At 43.1% G+C, this 13,118-nt stretch overlaps 1 protein-coding gene across 1 annotated transcript in view; it reads right to left on the minus strand.

Annotated features, from left to right (window-relative positions):
• Positions 1 to 13,118, minus strand: part of hps3 (HPS3 biogenesis of lysosomal organelles complex 2 subunit 1) — a 74,760-nt gene that overhangs the window by 61,256 nt on the left and 386 nt on the right. Inside the window, 5 exon segments of the mRNA XM_072254992.1 lie at positions 938 to 1,067; positions 1,070 to 1,108; positions 10,591 to 11,103; positions 11,667 to 11,952; positions 12,139 to 12,824. Coding sequence (XP_072111093.1) covers positions 938 to 1,067; positions 1,070 to 1,108; positions 10,591 to 11,103; positions 11,667 to 11,880 — 896 coding nt within the window. The 5' untranslated portion in view covers positions 11,881 to 11,952; positions 12,139 to 12,824.

The following is a 13,118-nucleotide window of genomic DNA, read 5'->3' on the forward strand; positions in this document are numbered from 1 at the left end:
AATAACTGAATGAACATAAAAGTGCAAAACAACAAACTTTGCCAATTTTGACAAGTATTTGCATAACAGAAAATTGCATGAATGGCTTTCTTTCTAGAAAGTTAACAAACTTAGTCAACCTAACCTCTCCCCAGGTAGCAGACTCATTATAACAGCAATCGTTCTGTCACTTTGCCTAGTATTTTTAGTATTTGAGGAAAAAAATTGCGAAGCTCCACAATGGAGAATGAGAGCGAGACCGAGAGAAAGAGATCAAACCAAGTGAAGGGGAAGAAAAATAAGTCGAGGAAGAAAATTGCAAACTATGACCAAGCTGACAACACAGGCACTAACTGCAAACTGATCACAATTACGCAAGTGTTATAGATATTTCACCAGGACCACAAGGGGTTGCAAAAACAGAGGATGGCAACGTCATGATAAGATTAATAAAACCTGGGGGGGGGGGGGCAGGCAAGGGAACCCTAATAACTGAGGTGAATCGCTGTGAATCCTCCCAGTGTAGAAGTCTCTGCCAATGGACTGTTTGGCCCACTCCTTTTAGAGAGGAGGCTACACAGTGTCCAGACCAGGATCACGAGAATCAAAAACAGTTACTTTTGCCGAGCCGTCAGGCTGATCAACACCCCTACCATTAACCCACCCAACCACCAACACTACATACACATCACTAGCATCACTTTACGTACATACAATCAGTCTTTGTATACAGTGGTTACTTGTACAATGCATTCTTAAGATTGCTTTTATATTAATATTTAGTTTTGTTGTGTTCTTTATGCTTATTGTCTGTGCTTTTTCTGCTGCATCACTTCGTTCTCCTTTGCACTCACGTACTGAATGATGACAAAAAACATCTTGAATATGGACCATTGGACAAGGAAACAAAACAAACCCTCCACACAAGTCAGCAGATCACAAGATCACCCCGCCTTACCGATAGAGAACTTGCCGAAGATGTAAACTATCCTGCAGCTCAGCGTTCAAAGCCTCCACACCGGTCCATTCCAAACTGATCGACACTCCCGATCCTGAAGCATCTTCACCAAGCAGTTCCAAAGAGCCTTGAAGAGGACAAAATCATCCTGCTCTTGGCTCAGAGGTGCTTCTGAAAGAAACGCACAAAGCCAAAGATTGGTTGGCAAAGTTTGCGCCAGAGACACTGCAGATAATGCTTCCATCTCTCTAATGTTCTGTGTCAATGCTACACTCTAAACAAAAGTGCCTGACAACATAGCACTTACAGAAGCTCTAAACCAACAGTAGATGACGCTTTCTAATAATAATGGTCCTGCCCATTGTTATACAGTTAGCTCAATACAGCTCAAAGAACAGGCCTTTGGCTGAACCAGAATGCTGACCAAAGTTTGTGCTATTTGCCTGCATTTAGCTTACACCCTCTAAATCAGCAGTTTTGTATGGTTTGGGTATTTGATCCTCCACAATATTCCACATGGAATTTAAACTGGAGGTGGCAGTGCTTTTTTTACGAGGTCGAGCTATGAGCTCGACATCACCCGCACGGATGGAGAGCACGCTCGGGAGCGGTCTGTCACTGGATCGAACTCGGGAACCTCTGTTCTCGAGCCCGGCGCTGATCTCACTATGCACCAGCCAACCTGTCCCGACCTTTTTATGCCATGGACCAATACCATTAAGAAGGGGTCCATGGACCCCGGGTTAGGAATCCTTGCTTTAGACCCTTGCCCTATCCATGCACCTGTCAAGTGTGTTTTAAACATTATTCTTGTACTTGCTTTGACCACTTCTCTGGCAACTTGTTCCATGTATACACCACACTCTGTGTAAAGAAGTTTCCTCTCAGGTCCTGTTAACCTCCTCCCCCCCCCCCCCCCACCCCGCAACACCTTGAACCTATGCTTTCTAGGTTTTTGTTTGGAATTCCCTCACTCTGGGGAAATGACTGCGTGCATTTTCCTATCTATATCCCTCTGATGTTATACACCTCCAAGGTCACTCCTCAGTCTCCTGCTCTCCAGGGTATAAAGTCCTACCCAGACTGCCCAACCTCTCCTAAAACTCAGACCCGATCCTGGCAATATCTTGTGAATCTTCTTTGCACTCCTTCCTGCTTAATGACATCATTCCTATCACACAGTGGCCAAATCTTTCATGACAATCCAGGTATAACTTCACTACTGTCCTTCACAACTGCAACGTCCCATCTCCTGTACTCAGTACCCAGACTAATGAAGGCCAGTGTGCTCAACACCTTCTTCTGCACCACCTTGTTCTTGCCTTTACGAGAGAGATGCGGATTTAGGTTGAGGCAGGTTCAATGTTGTCATTTAATGTTAAATTGGATAGGTATATGGACAGGAAAGGAATGGAGGGTTATGGGCTGAGTGCAGGTCGGTGGGACTAGGATAGGTTAAGAGTTCGGCATGGACTAGAAGGGCCGAGATGGCCTATTTCCGTGCTGTAATTGTTATATGGTTATATGATGCGTTTCATTAACTGCAAGTCAAGAAAGTCATTGATAAAGGGATAGAGAAGCTACAAGTTGGGGCACACATTCTAACATTTCCAGCCACAGGACCCAGACTGCAAAATTTAATAATACCGAAGATCAAGTTGGCGGGCATTCCTGAATTGGTCTTTATAAGTGTAACTTATGTGCTGAGCTATTGTCGAATGTACAAAAATATCGTGGAAGATAGGCCAACAACACACACACACACACACACGCTGGAGGAATTCAGCAGGCTATGCGGCATCTGTGGAAAAGTGTAACAGTCGATGTTTCGGGCTGAGACCCTTCATCAGGGCTCTAAAAGAAGAAGTTAGAGCAGGAAGGTGGGGGGAGGGGAGGAAGTAGTACAAGGTGGCAGGTGAGACAGCGAGAGACACAAAGTAAACAGCCGATAGGTGAAAGGGTTTGAGAAGGGGGAATCTGTTGAGGGAGTTGAAGAAATGAATGGGGGAGGAGCACCAGAGTGAGGTGATAAGGAAATGAGGTGAGGGGGGGAAAAGAGGAATGAGAATGGTGAAAGAGGGAGGAGGAAATTACTGGAAGATAGGCAAACAGGTGTGTTATGGCGGAAGGTGCTCAGTTGTTGAGAATCAAGGCTGAAGTCTCTGAGAGCAGTTGGGTGGGGGTGGGGGACAATGAAGTACCCATTACAGCAATGACAGTGTATTAAAAGCACAATAGTTCTGAGTGCCCAGTGACAGACACAGTTCAGAACAAGACCCAATTCCCCAGACAATGCCCTGGGGGGGAAGTTGAACAGAGAACCACAAAGTTCCACAAGCATCTGGTGCAAAAAAACTGAGTCATCAGCAAGGGCCTGTCTAAACTGCAGGGAGCTCCAAGCAAAAAAATAAATTACAGTTCAGGGGTTGACAAAACAAAAAACTGCAGAGAAGTAATGTTTCATTGTTGCTAGACTGTACTTGCAAAATTTAGGTGTATGCTTTTCTGGGGAATAAATAAATTGCATAAAAGTCTTTCATACTTTCTAATGATATTTAAACAATTCACAGATCCAATCTGAGAATGTAGTTGATTTAGTTTAATTAGTCACAAAGCACTACACACACACACACAGAAACAGGCCCTTTGGCCCTTCTAGTCCATACCTAATTATTCTGCCTATCCCATTAACCTGCACCTGGAACATAGCCCTCTAGATCTCTCCCATCCATGTACTTATCCAAATTTCTTCTAAACGTTGAAATCAAATCCGCATCCACCACTTCAGCCGTCATCTCATTATACACCTTCAGAGTGAAGCACCCCGTCATGCTCTCCTTAAACATTTCACCTTTCACCCTTAACCCATGACCCCAAACTCTAATCTCAATGGAAAAAGCAAGCTTCATTTACCTGATCTATACCACTCAAGTCTATATGCTTCCATCAAATATTCTCCTATGTTCCAGGGATATAAATTCTAACTTATCTAACCTTTCCCTATAACTCAGGGCCTTAAATCCCAGCAACATCCTTGTAAATTTTCTCTGCATTCTTTCAATCTTATTGATATTGTTCCTGTTGGTAGGCGACCAGAACTGCACACAATACTCCAAATTTGGCCTCACCAACTTCAACATAACGTCCCAACTTCTGTACTCAACGCAACATCACAACTCCTGAACTCAATACTTCAGATGGGTTGTTACAGAAACCAGTGAGCATGGGGTCTGAAAAAAAAAATGGGTGGGTAGATAGTGAGCCAAGACAGATCTCAAGAGCAGGCAGTGGGTTATCAAATCTGGCTTATTGCAGTAATGAACTGATACTGCAATTTAGATTGGGCCTTAAATATAACTGAAAGCATGATTCACCATTGGATCCATTATCAGTTAAATGTCAAGTGGTGGAATTTGACACAGAATTAATGCAATTGTCTTGGCCACCAAGCACAAGTGATTTACATTAGCATAAAGCCATAAAAACAAAGTGTCTCACTTATGAAATTTTAATCCAAAGTTTTTAATGACACATTATAATAATGAACTACTTTTAAAGACACTGTTGCAACATGGGGAGCAGAAAAACAATCTGACCATCACACAGTGCTCCAACCATTCTCTAATGAATAAATACAGGTCAGGACACAAATGACAAGTCCCCTGCTCTTCAAATGTTGTTTTAGGCTATTATGCCCATCTGAGGGAAAGAGAGAAGTACTAACTCCGCTACCACCACATAATTAAAAGTTTTGAGTAAATGTTGTAATGGTTGATCCAGATTATCTTCCACACACTTAAGACCCCCCCCCCCCAGCTATGTACATTTGTACAAACTTTTCTAACGGAGTTCTGCACCCTAGAAGCTCACTTGCTCCATGTCTGGGTGAACAAGGGAGAAGGCTGATACTTTTTGTCATGCCATACTATCCAAATGTGTGTTAAATTTATGTTTTTCTTGAGATCCACACCATCCAGGCCATGCTCCTTTCTCACCGCTGCCATCAGGTGGAAGGTACAGGTGCTTCAGGATTCGCACCACCAGGTTCAAGAACGGTTACTACCCCTCAACCATCAGGCTCTTGAACAGAAGGCGATAACTACACTCACTTGCCCATCCACTCAGATGTTCCCACAACCACCGAACTCACTTTCAGGACCCTATCTTGTTCTCATTATTTATTGCTATTTATATTTGTGTAACCCTCTCACTGTAGGCTTGAAATGGGTTAACTATTACGTGAATTCAACCTAACAGCAACAATACTCAACAATGCATGGAAATAACAATGTAAAGGTAATTTCCAGTAAACAATCACGTCAATGGTAAATATGACTGAGGTAAATACAAACATGAAAGTTTGAATGTTCCTTTAAAGGGAAAACAAAGGCAGTTACTCTATGAACACTGACACGCCCATGCAAATGCATCGTTTGTCAGGAAACAATTTAACTCACACCAGTATAAATTTAGATTGAAAATCTATTAACAAAAATTTTAACTATAATAAATATAATACAAAATAAAGAAAAGGACCATCATATATATAAATAATACCCTGTATTGTGCATGTGATCGTTGGAGCTCATTGTTGCATAATCAATTCAGTTTACTCCACTTTGTTTACCCATGGTACAGAAACGGTTTTGCGCTGATGAGTCTGTCCCAGGAAATAAGTATTTACGCAACATCCAAGGAAAACAAAACATCGGACCTTCCACTACGTCGTGTTCTAACTAGCTAACTGAAAGTTATCTGTACATTCTCTGTGAGACCTTTGTCTGCATGGGGATTTTCCAATTTGGAAGGACAGTGTCTATGAGTGTTTCACTATGTCCTTCTCGATGTTCGTTGTCCATTTCCTTTCTCCTTCTTTGATCACGCGCTGTCTAGAAAATGGCTCCCCCATTCTTTTCCCTCACTCTCTCCAAACAAGGCGGCAACACAAAATCTTATTGGCTAATTCAACATGCTTAACTTAATCAACTGAATATTTTAAACAGCAAAAAAAAAGAAATACTCTATTGTATAATGTAACTAATGGAACACATTGCATTTTGAGAGAATAAATTTGGAGGCAGAGCAAAGTGACGATGGCGCTAAATGGCAACTCCTTTGCTTGCATCTTTAGAAACAGCGCTATTTCCATTTTTAATATCTCTATTTTCCCCTTTCAGGGTTCTTTTGAAGACCCTGACCTGGAGTTACACGCTGACTACAGTTTTTTATGGGAATGGGACCCACTCTCGGGGTTTCATAACTGGCCGTTGTTCGGTACGCAAAGGGCTCGGCCTAAGAGTCCGGCTTGGCTTTACAGGCTTAGGATCTCAGGGCTCTGGAGACAGGCAGATCAAAGGTCGGTGTCCCAGACGGGTGTATCGTGAGAGCTGGAACATCTTTGGCTGTGTGCCCAGAGACCTGGGATCTTTGGGCACAGAGCTTGAAAAAAGTGATGCCATCGAGTTTTTAACATTGTAGACCAGTGAGTTGTTTATTATGTCTCCCCCTCTTGCTGTGAAATGGAGACACCTCTTTCTCCTTTATTCGGGAGAGAGAGAGAGATCCTGTGGTATGTCAAATGCTGGGTGAACAGTGTAGACTTTGCAGTACTGCAAGTCTGTGTCTTTACTGTTGCTTTCGCTGCACGCTTGAGTGCTCGGTGACGGGTGCCAATGCTTTTTTTTTGCTGGTGGGGGGGAGGGGGGATTGTGCTTGCTGCCGCTTATGCGTGTGAGGGAGGGGAGCTGGGGGGGGGACTTTGGGGTTTAACATTTAACTGTCGTTCATTCTTTGGGGCACTCCTCTGTTTTCGTCGATGGATGCGAAGGAAAAGCATTTCAGGGTGTATATTGTATACATTTCTCTGACAGTAAATGTACCTTTGAAACCTTTGAAAAGAATACCCAACAGCATAACTATATTAATAAAATAAAACATGGCCTTAAACCAGGGTATTACATTTGCATAGTTTGTTGTCTTCTACACTCTGGTTGATCTTTCATTGATCCTGTTATAGTTACTATTCTATGGATTTCTGAGTATGCCCGCAGGAAAATGAATCTCAGGGCGGTATATGGTGACATACAGGTACTTTGATAATAAGTTTACTTTGAAGTTTGAACGCCACTTGTTTGATGCTACGTCCTTCTGATGCTGTGGCCATGAAGTTTTCATTGCACCCATGCATTAACATACTTGTCCACATGTTAATAAACTTTGACAAGTACTTTACCCCTTCCTTTGTAACTTGGACCACTTCCCCCAGTGTGTATTTTGCTGGGGTTTGGCTCACAATATTGTTCATTTCTACAAGATGGACTCTTGATCTCATCATCTACAGCAACATGGTCTTGCAGCTTATCGTCTGCCTACACTGCACTTTCTCTGTAACTCTGACACTTTATTCTGCATTCTGTTATTGCTCTTCCCTTGTACTACCTCGATGTACTGTTTGATCAAGTGATCTGTATGGATGACGTGCAAAACATTTTTTCCACTATGCCTCAGTACATGCTTCAAGAATGAAAACTAAGTTACTAATTAATCATCTGAGATGCGTGACTGTGTTGGCAAAATTTTCTTTTGGCAAGTACAAAAAGGAGACCTCTCAGTTGCAATCAATTATGTTCATATTGAATGACCACCCATTGCAAAAGTCCTGTTCGTCAGGACTTGATTAAAAACCTAGTCACCCTTCATTTCCCAGGCTCTCAGGAATGTCAATTTTAACACCTCAACATTGTTGAGAGTAGTTTGAGTTAATTTGCTTTGTTAATATAAAGAAACGATTCTACATCAAAGATGCAAAGAAGGAAAACTTTGCTCCCAGTTGCAAGGAGCAATGGGATAATAACCACAAGACATAGGAGGAGAATGAAGCCATTCAGCCCATTTTGTCTCCTCCTCCATTTCTTCATGGCTGATCCATTTCCCCCTTAACCCCATTCTCCTGCCTTCTCTCCATAACCTTTCATGCCCTGACTAATCAAGAACCTATCAACCCCCACCTTAAATACCTGTGGCAAAAAATCCACAGATCTGCTACCCTCTGGCTAAAGAAATTCCTCATCTCTGTTCTAAATGGAGGTCCCTCTATTTTAAGGCTGTGCTCTCTGGTCCAAGATTCCTCCACCAAAGGAAACATCTTTACATCCAATATATCTAGGCCTTCCAACGCTCTATAGATTTCAATGAAATCCCCTTCCCCCATTCTACAAAATTCCATCGGGTACAGACCCACAGCCTTCATTTGCTGCTATGATAACCCTTTCATTCCCGGAATCATTCACATGAACTAATGCTAACCAATATTCCTGTTAGAAGGAAGGACGGGGATGGAAAAGTAAGAGAATTGTGGATGTCCATAGAGGTGATGAATTTAGTCAGGACAAAAAAAAGGAAAAGCATGTAAAGCTTTAGAAGGCAGGATCAAACAATGCACAGGAGTATATAGAAGCCAGAAAATAACTAAAGAAGGGAACTAGCCAAGCCTGGAAGGGCCATGACATGTCCTTGGCAAGTCAGATTAAGGTAAATCCCAAGGTATTCTATACATACATCAAGAGCAAGAAGATAACAAGGGCGAGGGTGGGACCACTCAAGGAGAGGGGTGGGGGAAGTATTTGCTTGGATGCAGTATATGTGAGTGAGGTACTTAATGAGAACTTTGCTTCAGTGTTTACCAAGGAAAAGATGATGGAGGACCAGATCAGTGCTGAGTGTATAAATATGTTAGGGTGTTTAGAGGTCAAGGAGGAGGAAGTATTGAGCCTGCAAATAAGTATTAATGTGGACAAGTCCCCAGGGCCTGATGGGATTTGCCCCAGGTTATTGAAGGAGGCAAGAGATGAGATTGCTGGGCCCTTGACCAGCATCTTTGTGCACTCTCTAGCCCCAGATAAGGTCCCACAGGACTGGTGAGTGGCTAATGTTATACTTCTATTTATGAGAAGAACAATGGAAATCCTGGGAATTATAGACTGGTGAGTCTCATGTCAGTTGTAGGGAAATTGCTGGAGAAAATTCTTAGGACATTTGAGCATTTGGAAACCCATGGCCTAATTAGGGACAGGTGGCACGGCTTTGTGCAGGGAAAGTTGTGTCTTACAAACTTGATAAGGTGATGAGAGAGATTGATGAGGGTAGGGCAGTGGATGTTGTCTACATGGTAAGGCATATGAAAAAAACCCTCAAGGGTGGCTAATCCAGAAGATTAAGATGTACATGGTCCAGGGTGAATTAGCTGTGTGGATTCAGAGCTAGCTTGTGCATGGAAGGCAGAGGGTAGTGGTTGAAGGAACTTATTCAAGCAGGAGGTCTGTAATTAGTGGTGTTCCACAGGGATCTGTGATGGGGGCTTCCGCTGTTTGTAATTTATATAAAGGAGCTGGAAGAAAGTGTAGATGGGAGGGTTAGTAAATTTGGAGATGATACCACGATTGTGAAGTTGTGGATAGTGTAGAAGACTGGCAAAGAATACAGCAGCACATAGGTTAGTTGCACATATGGGCAGAGAAATGGCATATGGTTTTTAACCCAGATAAATGTGAGGTGCTTCACCTTGGTAGGGCAAATGCAAAGCGACAGTACACAGTTAAGGGCACGATCCTCAACAGTGTTGCTGAACCGAGAGATCTTGTGATCCATGTTCATAGCTCCTTGACAGTGGCCACACAGGTCGATAAAGTGATTAAGGCGGCTTATGGAATGTTTGCTTTTATTGATTGAGGCATTGAGTTCAAAAGTCGGGAGGTTACCTTGCAACTTTACTAAACTCTGGTTAGGCCACATCTGGAGCATTGCAAACCTTTCTGGGCACTCCACTGTAGGAAGGATGTTAGGGCTTTGGAGAAGGTGCAGAAGAGGTTTAGCACTATGCTGCCTGGTTTAGCGGGCACATGCTATCACAAGAGGCTGGATAAACTTGAGTTGTTTTCTCTGGAGCGCCAGAAGCTGAGGGGAGATCTGATAGAGGTTTACAAGATTATGAGAGGCATAGATAGTGAGGACGGAGAGCATCTGTTTCATGTCTGATACCAGAAGGCATGCATTGAGAGAGAGGGAATAGGTTCTAGAGAGGATAGGTTCAAGGGGGGTGTGGAGGCAAGTTATTTTACTCAGAGTGTGGTGGATGCCTGGAATGCACTTCCTGGTATGGTGGTAGAGGCTGTTAAGAGATGTTTAGATAAGCACATGGATGTAAGGAAGACGGAGGGATATGTACACTGTGTAGGTACACTGTGTAGGTAGGAGGAATTAGTGTCTGGGTGTTTGCGATTTGCTTTTTAGCAGGTTCAGCACAACACTGTGGTCCGAAGGCCCTCTCCCAGTGTATGTTCTATGCTAAGGACCTATCAGCAATAGTAAATAAGAGTAATAAACTTCAAAAGTATGGGATATTTTACATTTGCCCACAGAACATTAGGAATTTGATCTGTTATTTGAATTGGGAAGCTTAAAATGTTTTGCTCCCACAATAGGGGCCACAACTTTCGGTTTATATTTTGAGGTTGCACCCTTCTAATTCAATGTTTAGAGCTGAGCTTCGTATGTACCCGAGTCTGCAAAGTTAAAGTGTTCATGACTGGACATTTGTTACTGCTGGGATAACAAGTTGAAAATAATTTGTGTAGTTTGATTAATTTACTACGAACCTTCTGCAGGCTCGTTTCCCCCTTCATCCGGGGTGACCAGCGCCATTTTCGGGGGGTTCTCCGGCTGGCTCTTGCCCTCCTCTTGTTGGGCGTTCTCCAGTTTCAGCACCAGCACTTCCAGGTCCGTCACCACGGCCACACATCCGTGACAGAAGGCCACTTCCAGCAAATCCAGATGGACGTGCACGATCAAGAATCGCTCGAAGTCTAACACACGACTGTCACCGTCCACCATCCTTTCCTTCAAGCGGAACAGCACCACTTTGTTTTGACACCCAACCACTAGATCCCCCTTCACAGGGCAGCAGCAAATGGAAATGGGGGGCTCCGAAAGGGGCACTTCTATGATTTCCATTTGATCCTTGGGTGCTCCAATAAACGGGGCTTGCAACGCATGTCCCACCATTCGGATGCTGACTCGCGGGGACCCCTTCGCTTGGCATCTTCTCCAGTTTAAGTAGACACGGAGGGAAAGAATCTTGTTCTTCTCTTCGATTGCAGCAAGGTAATCTCCTGAGGTGAAGAAGGTCAGACATTAAAAACCGAAAGACAATTGAATCGCATTTGGTTTCGCAGTGGCAATAAATTCAACTTAATATGCAAATACTATGCAGTCCCTTCAACTGTGCATCTAACACGCAACAATGTGTTTATTATGCAAATGACATCCGTTAACGACATTATTAAATCTGCAAGCCATACAAAGCGATTCATTGAAATACTGACAAGGGAAAATCTGTAGATGCTGGAAATCCAAGCAACAGACACAGAAAGCTGGACGAACTCTGCAGGCCAGGCGGCATTTATAGAAAAGAGTATTCGGGCGGAGACCTGACTCGTAGTCGGTCTGTAAAATTGTTCAGATGATTCAAAGGAGAGGGAAAAAAAAACATACTGAATGCTCGCAAGCTGCTTATTAAAGTAGTCCCTTCAACCCACATAACTGCCAGAGAATCAAAACATGGCTGTAGTTTTGTATTTTTACATTTTTCTGCCCTTGAACAAGGTTTGCAATGCCTGTACCAGTAATGCCATTTACTTCATTTCAATAGAACTTACGTGGAAACATCATTTACCTATGTCGCTGAATGTTATTTTCTGGACTTTCCCGAGAGTGGCGAACGTGCAGAGGGAGTCATATCCGCCCTGGACAAGGTTAAATGTCTCTACTTTACACCCAGCGGATATAACGAAGAGAATATCTCTCCCACTGCAGAAAGTATCAGGTTCGTGCTCAACCGGGACGATGAACTGGGAGGAAAACGGATGGCAGTTGTATACTCGCACCATTTCCAATGCGTTTCATCGAAATCCGGATTCGGTGCAGAGGGGACGAGGGGCGGTAGGTGTCCCATTAAATTGCTAGGATCACACAAGGTGAAATTATCAAATTAAACTAGTCATTTATTATAATCATTTTCAGAAAACAACCCGACAAGCGCACTTTCATAACCTCTGGAGATTAAAAACACTTAGCACTCTATATAGTATTCTAGTTACATCTCCAATGTGAACTTTTATTTAAAACCATTAATATTTGCAACTAACCGAGTTACAGGACCTTGTTTTCCTGTAAATTCACATTGGCATCGTGCATTAACTCCTTACAGCTCTTAATCCTGCTGTTTTGATTCCTTTCTCTGCTCTCCTCCCAACTCCTTGCTATCGGAATGTTTCCAACTTCAGCGCGGCTTCCGCATCTATTGTGATTCCGATCACGCCCACCCTCGCCTCAGTCAATTGGAACCGGGAACATAGAAAGCCAATCGGAAGAGGAGAGGGGACGTCAATCAAACAGGTTTTTTTTTGTTGCAGTGCCTTTCACGACCTCTAGAAGTCCCAGCAGGTTTGCAATCAATGAAGTCAATCATAGAACCATAGAAACTACCGTCACTGCTCTATGTAATTGTGGTGAACTCCCATAAACAGTAAAGCTATGCTCTCAGAGATGTTTTTTAAAATCATGTTTCTAAATATAAACGTCAGATAATTAAAATGACTGCAGCAGCCTGAAACGAATCAAAGGAAGAGTCGATGGTGCAGAGATTATCGATCCGTTACAGGAAGGTGACCCCAGAACCGATCATTCGGACCTTCGTGATTCAAACAATATAACGACTGGCCTTCAACACAGCGTCACTTTTCCGCAGCAGCACCTAGTCCCCGATTCCCTTAATATCCAATCGGTCTGTCTTCACAATCAGACAAGACGAAATTGGAGGTACAATGAGATTCTGGAATATAAAGCAAAAAAATATATAAACAGCTGGAAGAACTCAGAGGGTCGAGCAGCAACTGGGGGAAGGGGAAGGAGGAATTGTCGATACTCCGCATCGGGACGTAATCAGAACTGGAGGCACATAATTTTAGCTAACGACACACCCACTTTTCTTCGATGATGGGGTTACCAAGATTCCCTTAAATTCATTAATACTGTTGGTCTCAACTATTTACTAATCTGAGTGTCTCTATACCAAATGTTAACTCGGTTTCTCTTTCCACAGACGTGGCTTGACCTGCTCAGATGT

Source organism: Mobula birostris, chromosome 4, assembly GCF_030028105.1.
Source record: "Mobula birostris isolate sMobBir1 chromosome 4, sMobBir1.hap1, whole genome shotgun sequence".
In the NCBI taxonomy this organism is placed as follows: Eukaryota; Metazoa; Chordata; class Chondrichthyes; order Myliobatiformes; family Myliobatidae; genus Mobula; species Mobula birostris.